General features: G+C 39.6%; 1 protein-coding gene across 1 annotated transcript in view; it reads left to right on the top strand.

Annotated features, from left to right (window-relative positions):
* edil3a (EGF-like repeats and discoidin I-like domains 3a) overlaps nt 1–27,327 on the top strand; it is a 109,338-nt gene that overhangs the window by 49,667 nt on the left and 32,344 nt on the right. Inside the window, exons 4-5 of the mRNA XM_083979727.1 lie at nt 9,905–10,018; nt 18,917–19,098. Of these exons, the coding sequence (XP_083835853.1) occupies nt 9,905–10,018; nt 18,917–19,098 (296 nt within the window). The remainder of the gene's footprint in view (nt 1–9,904; nt 10,019–18,916; nt 19,099–27,327) is intronic.

The following is a 27,327-nucleotide window of genomic DNA, read 5'->3' as shown; positions in this document are numbered from 1 at the left end:
ATTCTTAATCCTGCATTCACAGCACCATACATCATCATATCCCTTGAAACATACACCATGTACCACTGTGAAAACTAACCTGCATATGAGATGAGACTTGAGAAGTTCTGTAAAGGAGATCAATAAAATCAATGCTCATGTAAAACCTAGATGCGTGCGACCAAGGCTCAAATATATCATCATGAAAACGCATGTCAATGAGAGATGAGGTGATGTTAAATCTCTCTGTCAACTGCTTCTGTGACTTCATCAGACTGCAGATAGAAATCCTCTTTTATGTGCTGATTGTCACTTCAGTGGGATGGGTGAGGATAGATTGACATGATAGATTGACAGTGGAGGCAGGCGCTTCCTTGTCCTATCTTCTATCTCTGACTCAACTTTGAGAGACAAGGCTTGTCTTGGCCTTGTGTGGTGTGGACTAGACACATTTCACCAGGGCCTGTCAAACACAACATCCAAATCCAATAGCCCATACATAAAGGAAAGGCTCTGAGGATATGTCAGCAGTTCTTGAAGTACAGCAGAATTATAAAAATATGCTGAATGTAATTCACATGGGCAAGTGATAATCTATACAGTACTGGAGAATTAGATTAGATATGCGATAAAATACAGGTGGGGAAAAGAAAACAGACTAGCATGCACCTTGACTTTTACTTGTAAGAAAAGCATCACTCTGCAAATAACATGCAGAGATGTCCTGTCCTTCCCACTGAGATATGGACAGATGGCTCCTTTTTTTTCTCTCTGTCTCCTTCAGGAGCGCCCTGTGTTACGTCAAAACTGCCAAACGTGAGTGGGAGGAAATAATACACACAAAAGAAATAATGAATAAGCGCAAGCATTGCCTCACAGGATTGATGAGCACACTAATCACAGAGGGGACTGAAGATAAGACAGCATGATATACGCTGTTGTTATCAAAACTACAGTGTTATCATCAGCTGAACATGTGTGTGTCTGGTCATATGGAGTTCATCAAGTGTTATTGTGTTAGAGCCTTGGCATGTGCATCAGAATATGCTGTGCTGTGTTGTTTTTAAATGTTCTCCTCCCTTTGTAATGTCCGACTAGTCGCTCAGTGATAACATCATGGGGCCCTAGTCTTGTGGCACGGTGCAAGGTGGCGCAGGGTGGCGCAGTGGAAGTTTGGACCAGGACAGCATGGCGCACGGCCAGTTTGGCAGTTTGGTAGGCGCGCCGAGATGGGTGTGGCAGCGCAGCACAGGGAGGTGCCAACAGATTCAGCTTGGAGCAGTGACAATTTTGTACCAAAAGGCTGCGCCAAAGGTGCGCTGAAAGATCGCCAACTCCAACCTGGTCTACTCTTGGTGTAAGGCGGAGCGCAGGCGGTGCGGTGGTAATTTGACTTGGCTGTGTTGAACCCACTCCACGCCTTCTCTCCTCCCTCTTTGCCACTTGCACCGGTGGGAGGGACAGAGGCGGGCTAGTGCACGAAAATTGCAAAGTGCGCCTAGACACATCCTGTTGGCACGGCGCAGTGTAGGTGCACTGTGCCTGCACCCGGTCTACGGAATTAGAGCCCCATGTGTTGTTGAATATGTGCAGTGTATATACCTGTATAAGTCTAGAACTATTGTTTTATATTATGTCCTTGAGGTGTACCCCATATAAATATACCAAATGATCTTTATCTGTAGGCATAAAACCCTTCGTTAATAAAGTCACCAATCTTATAAGCCAATGATGGACATTATGCTTACTCAGAGTGGCATTGGCATTTTTTATTTTTTCCACTCATTCAATTCATTATATCTGCCCAGAGATTAAAATCCTGTTTTCAGTATCAGATCCAACATCTGCAGGACCACCATGAATCACAGGACATCATCAGCTGCAACAGCAGCACAATGTCTCAGGGGAACCCTTAACCGCTATGGAGGAGGAAAAAAAAAAGGATGATTACTCTAAGGGAAGTACAAGTGTTCAAGGTCAGGGGTTAATTATCTGGTAGGCATAAACAACCAGTTGTCCACTTCATTCCTGTCGATCACTGACTATGGAGGTCTGACCACTGCCCCTCATCTAGATAGAGGGGTCAAGAGGGTCGGCTTGCTCACCAAACATCTCTGTCTGCTGCAATCTGTGACATAAAAACAGATAGCATTAGATGAACCTTCCTCAGGGGGAAATTGTTAAATCAGCTCCAGATGTAGACATGTAACATGATGACACATTTCCCTGTTAAAGAGAAGTCTGGACCAGCCTCCAGTTTTGTGGCTTACAATGTCTTGGCAGAGGAAAAACAGGGCTTTACCCAACATCTGACTGTAATTTAATAAAGGAAGTGGGTGAAATGTAGGGGCAATACTGCTGGGACATTACCTTTCATTCTCCTAATTATGTTTGGGGGCTTTGTGAGAGGATTACAAGCTATTAACAGGCATTTATTTCAATGATTTATGTAATTTATGTTGTTGTTTTGGGCCAATTTAGGCTTAGGTTTATGCAATATTGGTTTTCAGACACATTTATCTTTTTATTCATATTACAATGGTTAATTGTGGTTTAATTTTCCCAATGATTTGTTTGGAAGAGATTGATCAATAAAGTTTTGTGACGATACACACTTTATCTATCAAGAATATATGTAATAAATCACATTGTCACATACATTTCGTGAGAAGAGGTAAACAATATTGTATTCCAACTTTATGGGCAACAGTGTATATATTTAAAGTAAATATAAATATGACATATACAGTATTTATAAATGTACGCGTCTGTTCGGTGTGTTCAGCTCTATCGGAAATGCGCAGAAGTCGTTGGGCGCCGTCTTGCCCGATTTGACATGCAATCGGGGAGCATCGGCCACTGGAGGTGTGCTAGCTATGACCATTCTGATTGGTGGTGCCCTAGTGAATCAGCACGACGTGTGGGAGGGGCGGAAGTGACGATAGTAAACAAACCACTCATTTAAACAGAGATGGCGCAGAGACAAACTACATGTAAACTACTCATATAAACCAGCACAAACTTATAATGAAGCGAAAACATGTTTTTAGACATTTAAGCAAATTATGACATCTCTCATCTGCAAATGACTTCAGCCCTTTTACTATGGCAAACAGTGGTGAGCTCAGATCTGTTCATGATAGTGGATAACGTACAATGATTGGCCAAGGAGACCAGTCAGATACACAGAGAGGGCTGCTAAAGACAAATAGGGCTGTAAACAGTTTCTGGAATGAATGAATGAATTGAATGAATGAATATTTTATTTTTGTGCTGTGCCACCATTGTGGCCGATCCCATTTGGGATTACAAGACACATTTACTAAGAACATCAGAAACTAGACAATCCTTCCTGTTGTCATTACCCGCCACACAAATGTACATATGACACATATATAAACAACTTAAGACTACTAACAACGTTCATCTGCATAGCTCTTCTTCTCACTGCCCAGGCCTGGATGTGTTGATGGTGCACCAACCTGCTAGTGTGTTGGGATTTCTCCCTGTTTTCCTGATGGACGGTTACCATTGTCAATGTGTCTGTGAGAGAGACAGCAACAACAAGGCATGGGAAGTCTGAGCATTGATTTGCTCAGTGCACCTCTAACCTCTGCAATGCCCTAACTGCACTAAACACTATTTAAGATATCTTTTTATGTTTGTTTGTTTTTTTTAAATTGATGTAAAACTATTTCTACAGACCAATTAGGAGGGTTAGAACATAGGCATTTTCCACTATTCTCACTCAGTTTTCTCCTGGAGAAAAGGTTAAATGGGTTGCCTTTTAGTGTTAATATACCTGGGCAGTTTGCTCAAGTAAGGATATGATACAGTGGCTCAACAGAAGCCACTTTGAGTAAAAGGCATATGACAGTTTGCCAAACAGCAATTTAAAGGACTCATGAGGAAAATGATTCTCCTGTCTGCTGAGGCAAAAGCTGAACTGTTTAGGAGGAACTCCAAAAACTGTATCTGGCAAACACCAGGCACAGCTCATCACCTGGCTAATACCATGGTGGCAGCATCATGCTGTGTGTGCATGTGCGTGTGAGGCTTCCTGAACAGTGAGTGACCAGGTATGAACATGTGGCATCATATTGCAGACTACTAGCTGGTCAGTTCCAGCAGTGTGAATAGTATTTAAACCTACCCGCAAATGCCAGCACTGGTCACTTTAGATGATAAATTGTATTGTTTGTTAAAAGCACTGCTAACATACACATTGTGTCTCATTGCCCCTGCTGGATTGCCTGTCAGACGAACACATACTGTAGCTTTTAGCTTGGAGGTGACATTTGTGAATATGTTGTAACAATATTGTTTTCCTTCTTTCAAAAATAATCTTTTTTAAATCTTACTTAACATTTTTTTTTACTGCAAAAACTTGCTGGAAAAATGGGTTGTGGCAGTTCTCTACTGCAAAATTATTTACACTCTGGCAGGCATAAAAGGTTCAATACACTTCATAAAATTTCATCCTTTTTTTTTTTGCTTCAATGTTACGTCTTCAATAATCTTCAAATGTGCAAGATCTGACATGAGATATCTACTGTTGGATGAAGTGGAAAGCAGATCATTTGGGCTGTGTGTTTTGTGTGGCTGTAGCAGGTGCCGGTGCTGTAGAGGTCAGCGCAGCCCAGCGGAGAGGGCGCAGATGACCCCTCCCTTTGTAGGCCTTGTTCTTGTTCCCTGGACACACTATAGCCAATTTAGCGCTCATAGCCAGTATCAGTTCTGACACACAGCACTATTCATTGCTCTCATTATTGTCTGACTGAGACACTTTTTAGAGAGCAATAGAGGAACAAAGCCAGGGAGCGAGACGTTCCAGGGGACAGATGAGAGCACTGACGGAATATATTTTGGGTTTGAAAATTTTCTTTAGGGGAGGTGCATGGTTGATGATTGACAACTGCAGTCTATTAATTTCTTTTTGTTTTATTTTTATTTTTTTAATTTATCAACATGTCACATGAACAGTTAGGCCTAACTAATTTACACAATTGCATAATGATGCACAAAATAGTCATTATGTAGAATTACAAAATAAAACACCTTCACAAGTGCATGCTATTCTCTGCACTCAAGTACCTTTCAATGATTCTGTTCAGTTTGTGTTAAGGCCACATAATATCTGAGTCAGTTCTAGTATTAATGGCTCTGATGTTGCATAGTATTGCATTTAAGTGATCATTACATAAACACCTTGTGAAGTACTGAAATCCAGTAGAATGCCACTAAATAGCCTCAGTTGAATCAGCATCATTCTGGCACCATTTCAGCAAGAGTGTCACTGCAGTTGTATTATTGGAGAGCCAGTGTATTGGATTGCATTAAATTGTACGCTTGTTAGCTTTATGGTCTCAATGTGCTGAAGAAATCTCTCCTCAAATTGACTTGTTAAATTGTCATAATGAAAATCTGCAGCAGCATTATTTTACTCAAGACATCAGTTGCAAAATGTTTGTATTTGTTTTTGTTTTTTTGTCAAAGGCTTTAATGAATGTATTTCAGTGCAGAAAGGTAGTTTTGGACTATCATCAACAGGGAGAGCTTCTTGGATGCATGCCTGAGACTGTGACCGTGTTAAAGAAGTTGTGCAAACGCAGTTCATTTACCTGACCACTGGGCTAGCACATCTTTCTTTTTAAGTGTTGTCCTCCCGCTCTCTCCTCTCTTTCTTTCACAGTTCCTCTCGCTCCCATGCTCTTCAAGCTTCTCATCTTCCTCTGTTTTTTTTTTTTTTTTACTGAGTGGATTAACTGCAGTCCCTGAAGTAATCCCTTTTCTCCCACCTGATTTACTGGCAATGCGCCATTTTTAAGTCTCACTTTCCCTGTGCTGATCTCCAAGGGACTGATGGCCTCTCATAAAACAGAGGCAAATCGTAAGATGGGCTGGCTGTGTTTTCTTCTCTTTGCGGCATGTTGTGCTCCAGGCTATTTGAGTGGCTTGCCCATTTGGCTCACCTCTGCATTTGAACCTACCAGTGGCAACAAAGCAGGATCTGAACTCAAACACGTATTGCAGGGTTGTCGTTTTTTTTTTTTTTTTTGCAGTTGTGAAGTCAACACTAGATTGTGCTCAGAAAGAGCTGAGAACTGTTACCTTTCTGCGCTATATACATGTCCCTATGACATTTAACTACAGTAAACTGTATCTATCGATAACATACTGTACTGTTAACTTCTATTACACTCAAGAGTAAGCAGTTCACTTATGGATGTATAAACAGCATCTGTTCACAGATTGAATCACTGTATCTCAGTGTTTACAAGTGGTTATTAAATCTTTTTTTATTTTATTTTAATGTTCCACTAATGCAATTAGTCTTGTACAAATTATTCTGCAATGGAATACATAAATGATGTTTCATACGCATATGCATCAGTATTTGTATTATTGTTGTCACCGTTGCAAACAATTTGTGTTTCTCAAGGAATACAACAATTTAAAAATAACTGAAAAGCTGAATTGTTGAATGAGGACTGACCATTGTTTTTCTTTATGAGGCAGACACTGCTCGGTATTTTTCAGGGTAATGGCTGCTAATGGGATTGTAAAGCCCCTCGAACTGAAATTAATTAAAACATAATCCCCCCTTGATTGCAGTAACCTTCCATAATCAAGATGTTTCCTTCTGACAAGTGCTTGTTTGTTCACTTGTGTGCTGCTAATGTGTTAGCAGGAGGTTGGGAGGAGACTAGTTTTGTGTATTAGTCATGCTGGTTGTTTTTAGAGTTGTAATTACCGCAGATTGTCCTGAGCTAACTATTCAAGACACAGGTATCCATGGCTGAAATCTACAAGAAAAAATGGCTTTAAGCACCTGAAATATATATGACAGTTACTGGAATCAGCTATGGTGTAACGATAACAACTGACTTCTGAATAGTAAGGATATTGAGTATGCATCTGATTAGAGCAACCAGTTTGAGTCTGAGTCTTTGACCGACTGGCTGTCTTACATACTGTACAGCAGTGATGGCAGAGTGTAAATCATTACAAATGCCTTCTCAAACTATTTTTATCCAAATTTCATGAAATTATTTACATCAGATATAAGTCAGATATGTTTCATGCTGTTCAAAGTGATTTTAAAAATACTCCTTATTTCTGTATCACACTCAGATATTACAGTTATTACGAAAATGTTGAGTTATTTGGTTGTCATTGTTTGTCTAAGATCATTTAATCTTTTTTGTCTCCCACCAAACTTCAGTATGAAGCCCCCTCCACATTTAGTTGTAGCATCTAGGTTGAGACACTATGATACAAACCAAATAGACTCAACTACATGATCCACAGTGGACTGTAGACAAATCTGATCTAACCCTGATGTAATTTGGGGGAGATGGGGACTGTGCTCCAACTGTGAATTGGAGATTTAATGGCTTTTTATTAAATGGCTTTGAAAATGTCCTGGGGAACAGACCCTGAAAAACATGCTCAGTCAGACACACAGCCACAAACCATCTGTGCAATGGCAAATATCATGCGCATGAATCCTCAACAGTTTTACATGTTTCATGTCTCTGTTATACAGTAATACATACATTTCATCCTCATCAAAAATTAGTAGATCATGCATTTTTTTCTTCCATCCATCTACTTGGTGTGTTTTTGATGGTTGTTTGTAGTGCCAACTGTGGGAATCAGCTGCTTTGTCTTGCCATATATGCCACAAGGTAACATGCGGGCTGGAAGGCCCACAAGTATTTTCCTCACTCTGTCTAACAATAATCACAATGTAGTCGTCACATTACAAGAGACAGCAGGGATCGTCTTGTGATGCGATGGCCACATGCTCACGAAATACAGAAATAGATACATAAAAACCCAGTGTTTGATTGTGTTCATGATTATATACGACCAAACACATACAGGGTGACACACAAACAAAATGTCACCTCATGCATTTCACATGAATGAAACCAAAAGTGTGAGAGCTTGAGGTTCAACCTGTGTCTTTGGGGAGAGGTTTTATAGCTCGGTGTCATCAAACATCTTTTCACCCAAACAGAGTTGTCTCCTGGATCCCCTGTGGATTCTTGGGTGAATCACAAAACATTTCTCTTTTCTCTCAGAGCCTCTTTCCCTCACTTTTATATCACTCTTTTCATTTATTTATTTTTTAGTACTCTGCTCTGCTGCAGATTAAACATGCTGCTGCCTCTAGTCACAGTACCTCAGTGACCATTATGTGTGAATACCATGACTGTATTTCCCTGGAGCATCAGACATTCCCCCAAAAAAAGATGTATTTTGAGATATTACAAATGTGCTCAAGTGACTATTATAGATTTTTATAGATAAAACCTCAGAGAGATGAAGCGCCGTAACAGACTTACTTTAATCATGTTTCACTTTCTTAAGCTTTCCAAATCTCAAACCCAGTTACATATACATGACATGAAAATATACCTATGAGTCACAGAAGAGTCAGTCTATGTTAGAGGATTAAAAGTCCTGCAGCTGCCACAGGCTAGTTTGGAAATCATTAGAAATGTGTCTAAAAAATGTTCAAAAGCAATTTCTCTTCTTCTAAACCATCCCTATAATCTCCTTCCCACAAACTGGATCTATAAAAGAGCTGCATGCTAATTGTTGTAATGGGTGGGTTTGGGGGTCTGTCACCTTCTGTAACCGGTTGGATGAATCAATCAAACCAGTGCTATTTAAGAGACAAATTACAGGGAAAAGGTGGCTGTATAGATGGTAATGCTGTGAGAATTTGTCATATTAACAGTTGGTTCTGTGTTCCTGCAATATTTAAATGAAGTGACTGAGACTTTTTTACTTTTACTGTAAAATTACTGGTGCAAAATTAAAGCTTCTTTTTTTTTTTGAAGTTTGACCTTTCTGGCACTTCGCACAGCACAGCAATTTGAATAACAACAACTCCACCCCCTACAAAGTCCTACCCACCTCTTCCTCCTGCCTTACCTCCAACGCACCCTTCTTGCATGCGTTGGCAAGGTAACGATAAACAGAAGAGGAAAGCCAGTGAAACAAGATTTTGAGTCTGATTCAGAGGTTAGGCTACAACCAACTGTTTGACAAAACACTTTATTTCCAAAAGTGTTCTTCCTTATGTATGTTGACTTGTAGTCCGGACTATCCTCTGCTCTCTGTGTCCTCTTACTGTTCTGAAAAAAAAGAAACATTATTCCTGGTCAGGGGTGGAGAGGAGTGCATGAGGAGTACGCTTGGCCAATCATTGCATTCGTACTGAATGTAATAATTGGTCAGACTTTTCTCAGAACCATATATGAGAATGGCATAATGAGAAGTTTCTATCTCTGGTGGATTTCTCTTACATTTTAGTGTGCCATCAGATTATTTCTGCCTGCAAGGAAATATTAGTCATAATATGAAGTTAGGTTTAAAACAACAACATCAATTTAAAACTTAGCAAAGTTGTAACTGTCTCTTTATGCATTTAAAAGCCTTGCAACCCAATCGTATACATCCTGGTACGTTATTTTAATTCTTAACTCTTACAAACAAATCATTAATCTATCATTATCATTAAGCCAACATCTTTGGGAACTAGCCAACATCAACAAAAAAGCAATTAATTTCTGGACGGTTTTTATTTTGGAAATCTCATTGGAAAGTATGATCATTCTTTAAACTACAAAGAAAGTACACTGGGTTAATTGTTCTTAACATTTGAGAACTTGGGCCTATGTTCTAGCATTAATGATCTCCCAAGGAGCAATTTGATTTATTAGTTTCAAGAAACCAGTGCCTTTGTGGGAGCTTCTCAGGGCAGACAGAATCAAGTAACACACAGGGAAAATTCAATATATGCTCCCTACCAATGCATTCTAATGAGGATGAGGTCTTTCTAATTGCTGACTGTCTGCTTTAAATAAATGAATGCACCTTTTTTGTTGTTGTTTCTTGGTTCTTCTAGATATTAACGAATGTGAAAGGGACCCATGCAAGAATGGGGGCATTTGCACAGATCTGGTTGCCAACTATTCCTGTGAATGCCCAGGGGAGTACATGGGGAGGAACTGTCAATACAGTAAGTGCTCATGTTTTAATGTAAATGTTTTGTCTTTTAACTCCTTTAGAACTCCTCAATGTTTACTGGACACCCGATGCTGCAGGTAATTGCACGGTGGGTAGTATTAGCTAGAAGGCAAACGGATCTAACATCTTACCCTATAACAGTGGGTAGTGAATCAACTATGGTGTGATCATGTGTTATACAAGTGTTGAGGAAGAGATGTTTCATGAGGTCTGTTATCACTATGTTTATCGTAGATTTTTGAGGATTACATCCATCCATCCATCCATCAGCTATACTGCATACCCTTAGGGTCATTCACATCAATTGGCACTTTAGAGTCTCACAACCTATCTGATGTACAGTACAAAATAAGGTCATAGGAAAACTGCTGGAGATGCTGGAGAGCTCAAAGGGGCTCTGTGTGTTTATTAGTCTATTGGGGATTTCGTCTGCTCGGTCAAGGAACACATTCAGACTAATTTATCAGTAGACTCAATCCTGAGCTACCCCTGCCTACACTGCTACTCACAAATAAATGTATTGCATTCACTGTCTTATTGTAGGTACATCACAGTTGTTCTGCGACAGACCAGAATAGTCAGGAATTTGACCATTGCACTGCAGAGGGAGAAATGTTGCTTTGAAAACCTGCAGAGCAGAAGATACAGTAGAGGGAAATTTGTGAACAGAGGAGTCAAGAAGCACAGCCCAGCTGATTAGTTTGGTGTTGGGAGTGAAGCACTCATTTGTTGGAAGGCAGTTTTAGTCTTGCTGATTGAACATGCTCCATTGTTTGTTTAATGATGTTCATTTTCATTTTATCATTGAATTCAATATTTGCACAATTAAACAACCATTAATTCAGCCTGTAATTTCCAAAGTTGTAGTGCAGTCTTTACTTCAACACATCACACTGGAAATGAATCAGTGACAATGTGATGACAAATGCTGGCTCTCGCCTTTACATCCACTATTATGACCTGTGTAGACATTTTGGCCCTTCTTACACATTCCCCACAAGGATAAAAAGGGCCATAAGTCCTACATTTCTCACCTAATGTAGATGTTAACAATCCCCAACACCGGTGCACTGGAGCTGAGCCAAACACAACACAGACTGTTCCTTTCAGCCTGAACTGTTGCCTAGAGTATATTTTCTGACAATGTTACTCCATGTCAAGCAGTCAGAAACTGAGAGACTGGAAAACCAGGAACAGAAAGAAAAAAAGATTTGTATTTTTAGTGTCCATCACAATTTTCAAACCACAGCTACATTTTCAAAATGGACAAATGGCATGACTGCAGGATATTATTAGGTTTACTGGATCACTTACAGTACTGTCACCAGTCTCATTATCGGTTTCACTCTCAGCTTGAATGCTAAAGATGAGGGATACTGCAGTAATATACTGTATTAATGCAGTGTCATAAATCTGGGGTAGTGGTGAATTTCACATGGGGAAAATGCCCTGGATATCCAGATTGTTCCATCCCTTTAGTGTTATTAAAGTACAAACTTAAATTTTTTATCATCTAGATCCGTTACCACACCCTCCCTACAAGGTCGACACCCACACTTTGAAAATGTAAAAGCAACATGTCCACGCAAACTTCCAGCCAATAAGCAGAAGTCTTCAAGCTGTGATACGCCAATGACAGTGCACACAGAAAGAGGTAGAATGCCTGGAATGCACTTCTATGCAGGGACTCATCATCTCCTCTGACTTGTTCCCTCAGCCCACATTGTGTGTGTGGGCAAGTCCCGCACACACAGAGACTGTCGCAGATTAAGCAGCTGTACATTTTCTGGCTATGGATATGCAGCCCTATACCTGAAATCAGCATGAGAATATTATATGAAAGCGGGAGTGGGGTTTTGGCCACTGTCTGCCTGTTCAGTGATTATCCTGTTTTACTGAAATAATTACAGTGGCTTCAATATTGATTCGAGACGTGAGAAGAAGAAAGCATGAAATACAGTGAGATAACAGGCTTCTTCGCTCTTTCGGCTGAAACTAATTTGGGATAGACACTTTCAGACTAATATGGGTTAAATGGTCAGTTAAAGATCCAATATTTAGAAAAGGTGGTATGGTGGCTGTTCTCTGTTTCACAAAAGCATTGTGAGGCTAGCAAGACTGTAGAAACATCTGGTGTCAGCACATGCTAAATCCGTTCAAGCACACCAAGTTTGCCAAACTTCCATCTTTCCATGACTTGCCCTGAAAGTCAGTGTTTTTGACTTCTGTGTAACAATACGTTGCTTTGACAACAGCCAGCCATGAGCTTTTGATACCAGTCTTAGCTGTAGCATAACTCCACAGTATATTGAGCTGCCATCGAGAACACAACTATAAAGCACCCTTGGCTTGTCCTTAAAGCAAAAATATTAAAATAACAACAACAGTCCCAAACTAGGGACTGTTGTTGTTATTTTAAGCCCGTGGTTGTAGGGCTGGGCGATATATCGATATAAAAAATATATCGATATATTTTTTAATGGGATATGGAATTTGACCATATCGCATATATCGAAATTCAAATTTGCGCTGTGATCCTTGCTCCATTCAGGCTGCTGATCTGGAGCTCTCTGCACTGCTCGCCGCGCTCCGCTCCGCCCCTCCTCTAACTATTTTATTCATGCTTATCAGACCGCTGCTTCACCAGCTGACCGAGAGGAACGCACCGAGTCCACGTCGACCTCGTTGCCGTTAACGAGCCGAGCCGCGGCTCTAGAGGCTCAGCCAGCTGCTGTAGCAGGGCTGTTAGCCGTTAGCTGTTATTAGCCGTTAGCCGTTAGCACGTCGTCCCCTGCAGCAGCGTCAGAGCTCCAGACCTCTGTGAGCCGCGGTGCTTTCACCAGATTCAGCTCGTAAGGTTCGCGTTTACCCCATGGATCTATGATAATATAATACATCCATGGTTTACACACGTTTGTTTTCACTCTGGTCCAAACCGTGGGTCCGTGAGTGTCACGTGACGTTTCCATGACGACTGACCGGAAAAGACGTGGGGCACGTCACGTGACTCCAGGTTAAAAAAAAAAAAATCTCTGAGAAATAACAGAGACACAAGGCAGTTGTTGTTTTTTAGTTTTTAGTGCAGACAATTGATAGTTTTTTTTTATTTCAAGAGTGCCTTTCTATAAGACTCTGCTATAGCTGGTGTTTATGTTACAGAAATGTCTTATAATAAATTATACATGATAATGACAATATTTTCAAATTTCCAGCCAACTTTTAACATTGATCTTAGAAGAGGCCTTATGGAATCACGCCTTCTAAAATCCATTACTCCATTACTTTGATTTCAAAAAAGGTACTCTTGTCAGGCAGTATTTATGTTTATATTTTGTTATTTGAGCAACTGAACATTTATTCATGAACCAGATGAAGAAACCTGTTTATTATTTATTCATTTGATTTTGCAACTGTTCAGTGAAATAGCCGGTTTCAATAAAACTACCTGTGACTTGTTATATTTGGCTTTAACTTTGACTGAACATTTGCTCTCACTTTGCGGAAAAATATCGGGATATATATCGTATATCGATATTCAGACAAAATATATCGGGATATGACTTTTGGTCCATATCGCCCAGCCCTACGTGGTTGCACTAGTTATTCAGTTTGCTGCAGACCACCCTGACTCCACTGTATACAACTACACAGCAGCCCTACAATAAGCGACTAAAAGTGTATGTGCGAAAACATGGAACTGTAATACAGTATATTTCTGCCCTTATATCAAGAGTGAGTGATGCTACCTATAAGGAGATACATTATTATCACATACAATACCAACAAAGAAATGAGTATACATTTATTGAAAATATAAAAAAACTTTTTAAATATGTATACATCTACAGTAGGTTTAGGTTTTCAGTCTACAATATAAGCTTACATACTTATACATAAACATATTTGTACGAGTCAGATATGTTGATATTTGAAATTTTATTTGTATTTTCTAATAGCTTTTATATGTTTGTTTTATTTCATATGTGCATATATGTAAATTTAAAATATGTGCATATATTGCATATATGTGTTTTATCTCATGATAATGGTAATTATGGTTACATTTTTATTAGAGTACTGATTGCTGTTACTTTTAAAGCACATGAACATGTAGACACACTCAGACACCTTTATTTGAATTTTCTAATAGCTTTTATTTGTGTTTTATTTTATATATGTCATATGTAAATTTAAAATATGTACATATAATGCGTTTATGTGTTTTATCTAATGAAAATATGGTTGCATTTTTATTAGAGTACTGATTGCTTTTAAAGCACATGAACATGCAGACACACTCAGACACCCACATCTTATACATACAAGTGCATTTAAATCAGTCTCATTTGTCACCTGAGGAACTTCGGTCGCATGGCTGTCGACTGTTTTGTGTGTTAAGTTCTCTCTTCCTCATTCCCTTGTTCCACTGCATGCTCATTAGTATTGGTGTGCTGGCATTAATTTCAGTTGGGCTCTAATTTGTTTAGGCTGTAGGTAGGGCTTGTGGGAGATGGATTCAGCTGTCACATCTTGGTAGTGCTGGTGTTAGTGATGCGTGCTGTCGCAGAGCTGATGTATGCTCAGGGGCCAGCAGGCCAAGGCCCGGGGGCTGGCTGCCTCTGCTGTTTTGACGGACGGCTGGCAGGCGGCTCGTTAAGAGTGGCCCATCATTGCCACAAGGTGAGACGGACCGGGGTTTTGCAGTAGTGTCTTGCTACAACGTCCACATAAAATATCTTACAAGAAAGCTGCCCTGAAAGTACAACATCCAGACAAATATTATTCTATGCTGTTGATGCAGCACTGCCCCCAAGCCCTGACGTCAGATACTAGTAAGGAATAATAGATTTGATTTCACTCTCAGGATGGTATGCCATTTGGTGCTTCATCTATCACCCTCAACTCAGTTAACACTCCTTTAGACTAGCTATGTAGAAATGCCTAATTCCACAAAGCATCTGTAATATGAGTGGATCTTGATCACATGTTACCCTCTGAATAATTTGAAACATGTTTTTAGCCATGCTTGTAGCCTGTTTCCAAGGAAGGCTGTACCGGTCTGTCTTTCTTTCCTCCACTTGGGTCTAGAATTAACAACCATTTGATGGATTACCAGCAAATTGTTAAAGTCATCCATGGTCCCCAGTGGCTGAATCCTATTGACTTTGGTGTCACCTTGACTTTTCTTGCAGGTCCATCAACAATTTTTTTGTGTTGGTAAATACCTCAACATCAAAGACTGATTGATACAGAGCTTTGTGCAAACATTCATTGTTTTAGACAAGGTGCTCTAGCCCATTTACTTTTGTGAGCTCATGTGCTAATGAGCACATGAGTGTGCTAAAATATCCTCAACCAAAATATTGAACATTTGAAACTTACACTTTAGCATCAGCATATTAGCTTGCCAGTATATTAGCATTTAGCTCAAAGCACTGCTGGGTCTAAGTGCCACTAGCACAGTTATAGAACCTTAGTCTTGTTAAAAAGAAACATAATCATTACATAAGGCTATTTACTTCAACACCTAAATGAATGTTTCTATTGATTGCTGAGTCTGCAAGCAACCCTTAGGATTTCAAATATATATATTGCTTATTTCATTTCAGAGTTATGGTTAAAAAATGATCGAATGAATTAATCACTTTGAATCAGTTGCTCCCTGGCCAAGGTGATAAAAGTGTATGTCCTATTCTATAGACGTCCATTTATACGATTTAAAGTTATTGATCTTGCAGACAGACTAACCTCCTTGTCAAGCAGGAAAAAAAACACTAGATACAAGGATAATGTTACTTTTGGGCTAAAATGCAAATGTGACATGAAAGTCCTGAGTAGTTTACCACTATCTCAAGATAAAAACTGTTCATCAGAGCTTCTTTCAGTTTCAGCAGTAGGCTACTGCAGCCACCTACACCATTTTCTCATACAGTAGGTCTGGAACCAGTAAGTCACACACAAGGAAAAACCAGTGAATCAAGAGTGATTTAACATAGTGGAATATATAAAAACATCTCTGACACACACACACACACACACACACACACACACACACACACACACACACACACACACACACACACACACACACACACACACACACACACACACACACACACACACACACACACGCATGCACACACACACACACAGATATACTCTTTACTCTCTTCTCTCCACCACTTGATCCCTCTGGACCATCCTCAGACATTACTCACTGTCTCCCTGGCTCCCTGGTGACTAGAACCCCACTGTTTTACCAGCTGGATAAGCTGTGCTAGGGTTGCTTTCATTGTTCCATTCTTCCCTCGCTCTTGGATTTCTTGTATGGTGAAAGTCATCTCACAGCTTTAAGAGCTGCCAGTTTCACTGTCTGCTGGTATGTGTGTGTGTGTGTGTGTGTGTGTCTGTCTGTCTGTCTGTCTGTCTGTCTGTCTGCCATTCTATGTGTCAGTGCTTGGTGTGAATTGTTTAGGCGCTTTGCTTAAATGGAAAAGATGGCATCACAGCCTCCTGGTGACCACTGCTCCAGGCTTCCCCCGAAGGCTGGCTTGCACTGACACTTACAGTTCATGAGGCATGAGCAAGCAGTGCCTGTAGTTGAACTCTTCCCTTGATATGCCCTCATTCTTTTGGGACACTTCCAAGTTCTCTCAGCTGTGGTTTTTAGTCTCATACACACAGCTATTCCATCATTTGTAACCAGACGTGCACTAACGGGAGAAATCAAATGGGCTGATTAAATTTTAATCAGATCCTCCACTGTTCACACAAAGAAGTATTATAAATGATTTGCGTCCTCTATTTTATTACTCTAATCAATTTCATTCCTGTTGTCATTAGAAATAAACACCAACAACAGAGAAGGCAGAATATCTCCCTACCACTGTTAGACAACAAGAAAAGCTGTGGGAAACAAAATCCATTTTACCACACATTTGAGTTCACCCTCGTGCCTTTCAACTCAGATATAGATTTAAATGCCCCAGATTGCAGTTTCAGGTACAGTAGTTCATCAATGTAACACAGACTGCCCTGCATCAAAATGTCTAGTGAACATTGAGCATTATTCTTTGGACTTGTTAAACCAGCCAGTGTTGGCAGTTCTTCACTGGTGAGTGTCCTCAGCATATTTCCTGCTGGATGTTCATGTCCATTCTTTTTTGGGTCAGACCATAAATAACTGAAATACTGTCAAGCCACTTTTACTTACACAGTGAAAATAAGGTGGTAGCAGCAGAACGATACCCTATTCATTGCAATCATGTTCAATTAGGAGAAAAATTTGAAAACAAACCCCAAAAAAAAGCTCAGCTGTACTTCCTTGCATTTATGTCAACTATGCTTGACTTAAAGACTAATTAAAACTTTAGCATCTGTCATAACTAATTCAGCACACAAACAGCTGCAATGCTGTTTATTTTTAAGAGACACTGTGGGCTAGAAGGAATGTAATGACGAGGGTGTCTTTGCTTCCTGTCTGCCGAGTAGAATTCAAACAATCTTTGTGTCACCTCTCGCAGCATGGGAATCCACTTTCTTAGCTATTTTTAAGTGAATAAGATGCACATTACAACTCAGGTTTGAGAACTATCCAATGGAGAGACAATTTCATTGCAGATGCACAAGTCTGTAACACAATTTATTCAGGCTGAAGGATCCTGAAGACCTGCAGTGACATTTGATTCTTTTTTGATGGCAATGTCCCGCAGCTGTTTGGAACAACAATCAGAGCAATCGCAGTTCAACTGTTTAGGTTGTTTTCTTGGCACAACTGAGTCCTCTGTGTTGATGCCTTTCTGTGTTGGCTTATAATTGTTGAAGGCAACTACATGATTTGCATGCATTTCACATCCTGATTGGATTTGACCCGGTGCTGGCTAAACCTCACAAACCGATATGTTTTGATAAATAACACAGAATCTCATTTTGGGAGCACGGGCATCTTTTTAGGATTTTCAGTTTTATGCAATAAAATTGTACATTGCAGTATGTGCTATATTTATCTAACATGCCATATGGAAGTATTTCCCCTATTTCTACATTGTGCTTTCATCTCTCATGTGTTCTCAATTATTACTTGATTTCCCAATTAGCCCCTTTTTTTTTTTAAAGAAGGAAACACAAAGAAGTACTTGTTTTGCAGAACAATATATTCTCCATTGGATAAACATAGCCAGAATCCCTTTCACCGCAGGTATCCCAAATAAAATGCTCTCGATGTGCCTGGACATACCAATTAGGATTAAGAGGGAAAACAAGCTGCTTGAAGAAGAAAGGACAACACTTCTCATAGTCGCTATCCTGCCTTACTTTATTGGTGCAGCCTGTGGGATATTTGAAGGTGTTACAAAGCCTGTTGACTTTGGGGATGATGCTGTCCAGAAGTGGCCTCAGCCCCTCAGGAGGAAGCCAGAGGGCTTTGTTGCTGATGGGGGAGTGACCTGTTAGTCCCTGGGATGCAGACAGCATGAAAGCAGAGGAGAGTCCTCTCGCTGGCACCTGTGACTCAAAAGCATTTTGCCATTTCCTTGTGATGAATCAAGGCAACAATTATAGTACGAAAGAAAGGTGTCAGGTGCGAACAACAAATCAATGATAACCTCAAAGAACCCCGTTTTCACAGAGATGTAATACAGTTGTAATAACAGTTATAATCGCTGTGTCTGGTTGTACTTTAAGTACAGAAGACTGGGGCTTTGTGTCTGAGAGATAAACAAGGATATTGACTCTGATGTGGAGATACTGAAAAGAAAAATGAAACAAGGTGTGGAGGACAAAATGGTATTATCTATATTCCCCCACCTAAAAAAATCTGTATGCATTCCATAGACTGAGTTGCACACATTTCTGAAGGGTCATCTGTCTCTTTCTCCCTCTCTTCACTCAGAGTGCTCTGGACCACTGGGCATGGAGGGCGGAATAATCTCCAACCAACAGATAACAGCCTCTTCCACCCACCGCGCTCTCTTTGGCTTGCAGAAGTGGTACCCATACTTTGCACGCCTCAACAAGAAGGGCCTGGTTAATGCCTGGACTGCAGCCGAAAATGACAGATGGCCATGGATCCAGGTAAGGCACAGTCACAGGACAAGCAACACTTGAATCTGAACCAAGGCCAGATACAAATGAATTACTACAGACTCACAATCTTAATTACAGAGAGGCACTTTATTCTCTTGTTTGTTGTGACTTTAAATAGTTTTGTTTCTCTTATATTTAAAAGCCCCCTTTCGTATGACTCCACTCAGCAGTTGATGGTTTGTATTAACTGTTGACTGTGAGAAAGCAACTGTTTTAACTTTGCAATTAATTACACATACAGTAAAATTGATGGCTCACTTACAGCGTAATAAAGAGCTATAAAACTGTAAGCTGGGGGTAGAACAGATGCAGGTGTAGTCAAGCATGAGGAACAATGTTAAAGGGCATAACAGTTTCCAGCTAGTGGCTGGCATGTCTCACTTTTTGGTGATGAATTGGTGAGAGTCACTCAGATGTGTCATCACTGGTTCTCACATTTAATTGCAACACGTCCACAGAAGTGACTGCATCATCAGTAGGTGTGCTGTACTTCATGACATACGTGAAGTTTAACAATAGGATTTCCTTTGGCAGAAAAAGTATGGCATGCACTGATGCTTTCTCTTTCTTACTTCTGATATGCATCTCTGTAGATCTGCATTCTCCACGGTAACATAGACTTTTTTGTTATTCATTAAAATCAAAATAATGATAATTAAATAATTTAGCTTGACAGTTCAGTTATTCCTGTCCTTTTATATAATTATGTTTCAATCACCACCTGGAGGCCTACACCTCCCATCCTGTGGATTTTCAAATGAAAAGAAATTAGATATTTACAGCAGAAAAACAATAACACACTCAACTCCTGTCACCTCTTTAATTTAACCTTATTGCTGTGCCATTAGTGAGTGCTTACTGTCAAAGAGCTACATGAACATATTGGTGGGATAGATTGCCTAATAGTCCTGAATTTTTCTTTAGTTCTCAAGCTTCCGTCCTGCGCTGCCCTGAAAGGACCCCAGCACTTTTATTTCTAAACCTGTTTTAATCCTAAATGATCATTTTCCATGTATTGTACTACAGAATTTCAGCCCTAGCTTTGTATTAGAAGTAATTGTATTAGGCAAAGATTAAAATGATAATGGTGAAGCATCTGCACTTCAAATGTTCTGGCTCCAGTTGGGGCAGCATAATTATAGGTGAAATGTGAATCATGATATTTTTCAATCAGGATTGAGATGACAATTTTCCTGTGATTCTTGAGAAATATAATCTCTTTATTATTAAGACTGCTCTCACTATGTATAACATACTTTAGGAGGATGGAAAAACTATATACTGGCTGCTATGTAAAGGGCTTCTCACAATATAAATAACAAATGTAAACAAAATATTAGATAAATGGTGTTTTAATCAGCCTTTTCAGGATTCGAAAAGGAATGGTGGCATCTTTATTTATTCCCTCCCCAGACTACTCTGCGGTGGAACCACCAATAGGCATATCATAATCTGTCTGATGTCACCATGACACACACATCAGATTTGTTTTCAGATCCTCCCTGTTTGCTGTGTACAGATCGTCACATGGTGTAACACAGTTCTGTCATTTGTCGTAATAGCTCAGGGAGAGAGGGTAGTGACTGGTTTGATGCAGTGGATCTTTCCGCTAATGCAAATATGGCAGAATTGTAGTCATGTAAAAATGAGATTGAAGAGGGGCGTGAATCAAGATCCCCATTCAAATACAATTAATCCTGCAGACCTTGCTCTCTTGCGTTCTAACAAACACAGACCTGTGCACAACTGATTCTCTAGATTTATGTTGAGCAAGGAGTCATACATCAAGACGCTGTGCTGAAACGGCTGTGGCATATAAAACAACTGTCAGATGATGTATAGCTGTATTTGCCATCAACTCCAGTTCTCTTCCAAGGCCAGTCCCACAGAGTACACAGTATTCCAGATACTAACACATGATGATACATATTGAATGTACTCATTCATTATTTAGCCTGTTAATTAATTCATTATCCCACAGATGATCTTTTTTCCAGTTTTGTTACATTTCAGTTCCATGACGACAGAGACGCTGACAGCAGCCGCTGAGGTTTGCTGTTATCAGATACATAATGCACAGACAACCGTAAACAAAACATAAGAGGAAAAAACAAACCACACTGTAACAGCGTGACGGAGAAAGTGAAGCGCTACCTAACAACAAGAGAATAAGAGTGAGACGGGAAAAATGGATTTGTAAAAAAGGAAAAAGAGAGAGAGAAAGACAGAGAGAGAGTCCAAAAAAAGCCGGCAAGAGTGAGAGAAAAGGAGCCTGGCACATGGAGAGTGTGAAGACAACGGAACATAAAACATTCAGCTGGTTTGTTTGACTTTAATGATGCCATGTGGGATGTTGTGCGGGATGCTGAAGGCATTGTGTGTTTCTACAGAGGGCCTGGATAATTGGGACGTGAGTACAGAGGTGTACAGTCGTGTCAGTGCATTGGGATTATGCTAAGGAGTCGTTGGTGTGCTTTTGTAGTGCAGAGTGATGTGGCGTGACTGTGTTTGCATGTCTGTCATGTTAGACAGGTTACACTGACAGTTGACATCCCTATCTGAGTAAGGGATGAGATTTATCTGGCTATTTCTAAGGTTTTCTCTGGTGCAGTATGTAACTTTTGGATGTCAGCCAGTTTCAGCTCTTTCCCCCTAAACCTCAACAAATGAATCAAACGTAGAGCAACATACTTTGAATAATACATCACAGGGCTGCAGACAGAGCACACATACACTGTAAATGTGTTTGTTTGTGTTCACCTCAGTTTGTGTGCTTGTGAATTGTGTGTGTGCGTGAGCTCGCCACTGTTCGCACATCTGTGTACTGTGAGAATATCAGTTTTCCACAGCCTCACCACTACTAGCTCACACATAAAATTGCATTTGAACACTCAAGGGAAATATGCTGCCGGCCTGACCAATATCAGCAAAAACGGGCTGCAGTCGGCCATGTTGGAAGAATGAAACAATCCAAATCACTTTTGAAGGCTAAAAGGATGTAGGCCTATACATAATTTAATGGACGCTAACCAGTTGATGACCTAATGTCCAGACTCAGATTTCCATCAGACTGCTGCTAACATTTGCTGGCTTGTGTACAGTATATATGAGATTATAAATTTAGCCCACTGTAACTTTAGTTATTCAAATATGCAACAGCCTACAGTATTATGTGATTGAGATGTGACCCTGACAGATTCCTTTCCCTAACAGTTTATTTCGTAAACAAAGCATGACAGCAATTAACAGTAATTGAATTAAGATTTTGAAACACTAAACCATGTACAAAGTGTTTTCTAAATTTTTCCAGAACATTTCGGGACTTCAATTTATACCTTCAGCACTGAGTTGAAAACTGATGTTAGCTGTGTGTAATATCTAACATGTCTTACTTTGCTGTGGTCACCATTTGCTCCCAGAGATGCCTGCAATAGTGGCCTGTCATTCACAGGTTCTGCCACAACATATCAGTGGTATTTAGATTTGGGGGTTTTATTCATACCATTTTAAATCATTTAAACCTTGGACTAAACATAATAATAACATGCATATCCAGAGTTGTGACACTAGATTATTTTTTATGTCGTACCATATCAAGGATATTATATGGGTGCCTACAGTTATAAGGACCCATTTTTCTGACATGTAATGGGTCTGTGGTCAGGTACAATACAGACCATATGGTTGATTGTCTTATACACCAAATATAAAATCAGAAAAATAAACCAAGAGCCCATGTGTGTATTTTAGTTTGTATCCATTTTTTATTACAGGGTAACTGGTCTCTTAGGCAGTTTCAAGGGCAGTTTAGTTTGTTATATGATTTAGTTCCCTTGCAGCTCAATTCTCAGTGTTCACTAGGTTCTATTTTCCATTTATACACTCTTGAACTTTGTACATGCATCCCTTTGAGCTTTTGCTTGTTGATGTGATTATACTTTGGAATAGATAGTGGTCTTTGCAATAAAAGTAAGTGGAAGTGAGTCACTGTGTAGTCAGTTCCATTTTCACACAGAGGCTGTTGCTGTAAATACTGTATGTGTCCTAATGAGCCGATTAGAACATTTAATGGAAAGTATTAAACGATATCATCTTGTTCTTCTTTGATTACCATAGTGCTTTTAATAAGTTACTGTATGAATTAGTTAGCAGCAGCAGTAAGCAGGCTTGATGAAGAATTTAAGGTTTAGTCATGATTAGAGATGAAACTGACAATTATTTTTGTTAGTGATTATAGTGTAGATCATTTTCTCAATTAAATAATATTTTTTCTGTTAAGAAAATGCCCAAAATATCCCAGTACAATTCCTTAGAGCTGAGGCGGTGGCCGCCGAGGACAAACACATTTGCAAACTAACCGCTAACTGATGACAATATCTTTGACCAATTACTATCATTTTTTTTTGTTATTACTATTTTTTAACACATGTGCAGACTTCCACTCGTGCCTTCAGTCATATTTCACAGCAAAAAGTTACACACGAGGACTTACAGTATGTGCCAGTTACGCAGTTCGGCCCCTCTGTTGCTCACCCTGAGGTTTCTCTGATTTTTCCCTGTTAAAAGGGTTTTCCATGGAGTTTTTCCTCAGTCGATGTGAGGGTCTAAGGACAGAGGATGTTGTTACGATGCCATGTAAAGCCCTTTGAGACAAACTGTTTGTAAAAACGGGCTATACAAATAAAATTGCCTTGCCTTGCCTTGCCTTGCCATGAAGGAAAAGGACAAATGTACTCGGACATAGATGCAGTATGATCAGCTGTAACAACAGCGCTGCTAAAAAAAAAAAGAAAAAAGAAAAGGATGTGGGTCGCTGTGCTCTCCAGCCAGTTCAGCTGCAGCTCCACAGCCGTCAGAGGAGCCTCTGCTGTCCCTCTCTCTTCAGCCTGGTGTTTGGCTGCACTTTGTATAAACACAGCTCAACATTGTAAGATCTAGCTGCTAATGCTGCTCAGCTGTAGCACCATGAGTATTTTATAACGGCAGAAAAAAACAACTTTACTTTCATTGTCACAGACACTCAATAGAGCATTTGAGCCAAGTTTGTCTGCTTTTGCGTATTGTATTCAAAGATGGCGATGCCTCCGGTGGGTGCAACGGCCTCCTATGTACAGTATTTGTAAACAACTCATTCTAAGCTACGAGACAGCTTTCATTTGTATGCAGTTGTGATTAGACTTAGGTAAATACGTATTTATGAAAGCAATATTTGATTTTTGCTAAAATAATAAAAAGCCAAAAAAGTTACAATCTGTCCTTTTAAGTCTGGAGCTATTTTGTTTGAAAACTGACTGAAAAGAATACTTGAAAAAATAGCTGCCATTACAGTAACTAAATTCAGTTCTGGTCATGTTGCATAAGTCATACTCTGCCTCTAATAACCAAATGAAAGGACTATTAAAACTGGAATCCTATGACCATGCTAATGCAGCCTGTAGCTTTGTTCACTGTAACTCAACAGTTTATTTTGCTGCCTAAGGTATAAAAAATGTTTGTATTTTCCTGAATTGCAGCTGCAGTATACTGTAGGCAGTTTCAGGACATTGCTGATGGTTGTATGCTGAACATTGTCTCACAGTAGTGAATGTTTTTCAGAGAGGAAACAGATAAAATCACACCATGCTAACAAGTGGTATTTTCTTTGTGTTGCAAAGTTCAAGAACAGAAGTTCTTTTTTTCAGAGGCTGATGCATTTGTACCATAGATCTTATAGTGTGCGTGTGCGTGTGTGGAGAAAAAATAAAGGGTGAAAGGGTAAGAGTTCACCCTAAACTTTGCGTTGCACTTCTGTCTTTGCAGTTTTCTTCATAACTCTCTTGAGTGCAGAGTTTTGAACCAAACTTCAAGAGAGCATCTGTCTGTTAAGGACACACAATGTTTATCCAAGAATGTTTGCCATATTTTGTGAAATAGTACTAGGAAAATGGTATATCAACAGGCACATAAATAACTTCCTTTGGTCAAATGATCAGAAACTGAATGTGTTTGTCATTACAATCTTTATACACCCTTGTGTGCATTTTACACCATTTAAAATAACTGTTTCTCACTGTTTTTCCTTTAATCTCAGCGAACAAAGGTCTGTGCACTGGGGATGTTTCTAAAGATGCCTTACTCAGACAAATAAATGCATCACTATTAGCGCTGAAGTGACAGAGGTGTGTTTCTGAGTGGTCATTAAAAATGTGAAGGATCACCCCAATTACCCAGGCAGTGGCCTTTTAGTGACAGGGCCTCTAATTAGTACGAGAAGTATCTATCTCTATGGAGAAAACTGAGAAGAGCGAAGAAATGCTGTGAATGAGAAAGAGTGGGTCATTGCAGCTCTGAGGCTTTAAGAGGGGTGCTTATGTATAATTAACTTGATACGACGGCTTAAGTATGTAGAAAAATATGTGTAATTGAGTCTTGTCACTACAAATGGACATTAGCAAAGAAATCCATGCAGCAATGCAATTATTATACATTACTCCACTAGTTTCTGACAGTTCAGACAAGGTTGAAGAAAACAGTTCTTTCCTAGTGCTAGACCCGTAAGAGCCAATACTCTAATCTCTAATGTCCCCAGGAGACAGCTTAGAGTTTCTTTTTCATTAACAGAAAAGGAGAGTATAACTTAGTGGGCTCTGCCTATCGGTTTGAGCTTTTGCTCTCAAATATTTTACTTGTAAATTGCCTTATTTCATAGTAATGTTACCATTTTAGCACCGGAAAATGAGCTCAAGCCCCCAGAATACCATCCTGAATATGGTCACATTGTGAGTGAAGTTAGACTTCTATTTCTCGAGGATCAGGATTTAAAATGGTTAATGTTCTTTAGTAGAAACAGACTTCAGCATCACAAATATAGACTTAATTATTTCATTACCACATTAACTTAGGGGTTTTGTTGTGGAATGCATCATTCTAAAAATGAAACAAAGAAAAAAGAAATCCAACCTAACTACATCTATTTAGTCTGTAATTCTTTTTTGGATTTGGCTATTCCTGCCTAATGGTCCTTTGCTTAAAGCAGAAGTAAGCGGAATATTTGTGTTAATATAAGTCTTAAATAGTTATATCTTCCGACAGCAATCACTTACATAGAGTGTCTGGGTCCGAAACACGGGTCTGTCCCCACACGTCTTGTATACTTCCTTGTATCCTACAAGCTTTATCCAATGAGGAGACAGAACGGCATGAAGGGCTGTGTGTGCAGCCAAGGGATGCGCGTGAATGTGGTGACGTAGGGACGAGGACCAATAGATCCATGATGAGGGCGGGGGCTGCTAACTAACGAAGTTAGCCAAAACGACCGGATCGCTTACTTCTGCTTCTGCTTAACAGTGTTTTACCACTGCCCTTCATTTCTGCAGCTATGGAGAAATACACAGCTATGTTTTTTTTAATATATTTTTTTCCAAAGGGTGAGTAAGATGAACCAAATAGTTTTTGTTTTCACCTAAAAACCAAGCAGTTTGGTGTGTGTAGTTCCAAATGAATTAATGAATAATAGTCATCACTTTATTTTATTTGTCACAGGATATCAAAGGTGCACTGCAATATTATGTACCTGAAACTACCTGGTGTTATCCTGCCCTCCTTTTTTTTTTTAAATCAATATTTAAAATTCAGTGTTAGAAAAAAAACACGAGTGTGTGTGTGCATGTGATTGAAGTGTGTGAGTAACCCAACACAGCAACACTCCATATTTACCACAGGCTTCTTCATGTTGTCAAAGTGAAGTGAACTGTCATCAACTGCCATCAGCTGTTAAGAAGAATTAAAAAAAAATATCTCTCCAGATTGCCCCCCCCCCCCTTTTTTTTTTTCCCCACACCAACCACCCTGAATGTGATAGGCTGAGACTCCAGTCAGTCATGGATGAATTCTTGTATTAATAATGTTGTTTTTTTTTAACCCTTACATACTGTTTGGGTCAAATTTGACCCGTTTTGACATTTGACAGCAGAAAAAATACCCTAAACATCATTCTTTTAGGCTGAAATTTTATGACTTTTCCTAAAGTGACCCAAAATACACAAAAATGAAAATATTTTTAAATTGTATACTTTTGAACAGGTGCTACAAACACTGAGGATGTTTCGGGTCAAATTTGACCCGTATCTGTTTAGATGGATGTTAGATCCACCAGTGTGGGTCAAATCAAGGAAAATTGTCGTTTTAGGGAATCTTGAAACTGTGGGAACTGTACAGGCCATGTTTGTGTGTATAATT

The sequence above is a fragment of the Trachurus trachurus genome, assembly GCF_905171665.1.
Source record: "Trachurus trachurus genome assembly, chromosome: 9".
NCBI lineage: Eukaryota > Metazoa > Chordata > Actinopteri > Carangiformes > Carangidae > Trachurus > Trachurus trachurus.
This window is presented reverse-complemented; position numbering and strand designations above follow the sequence as displayed.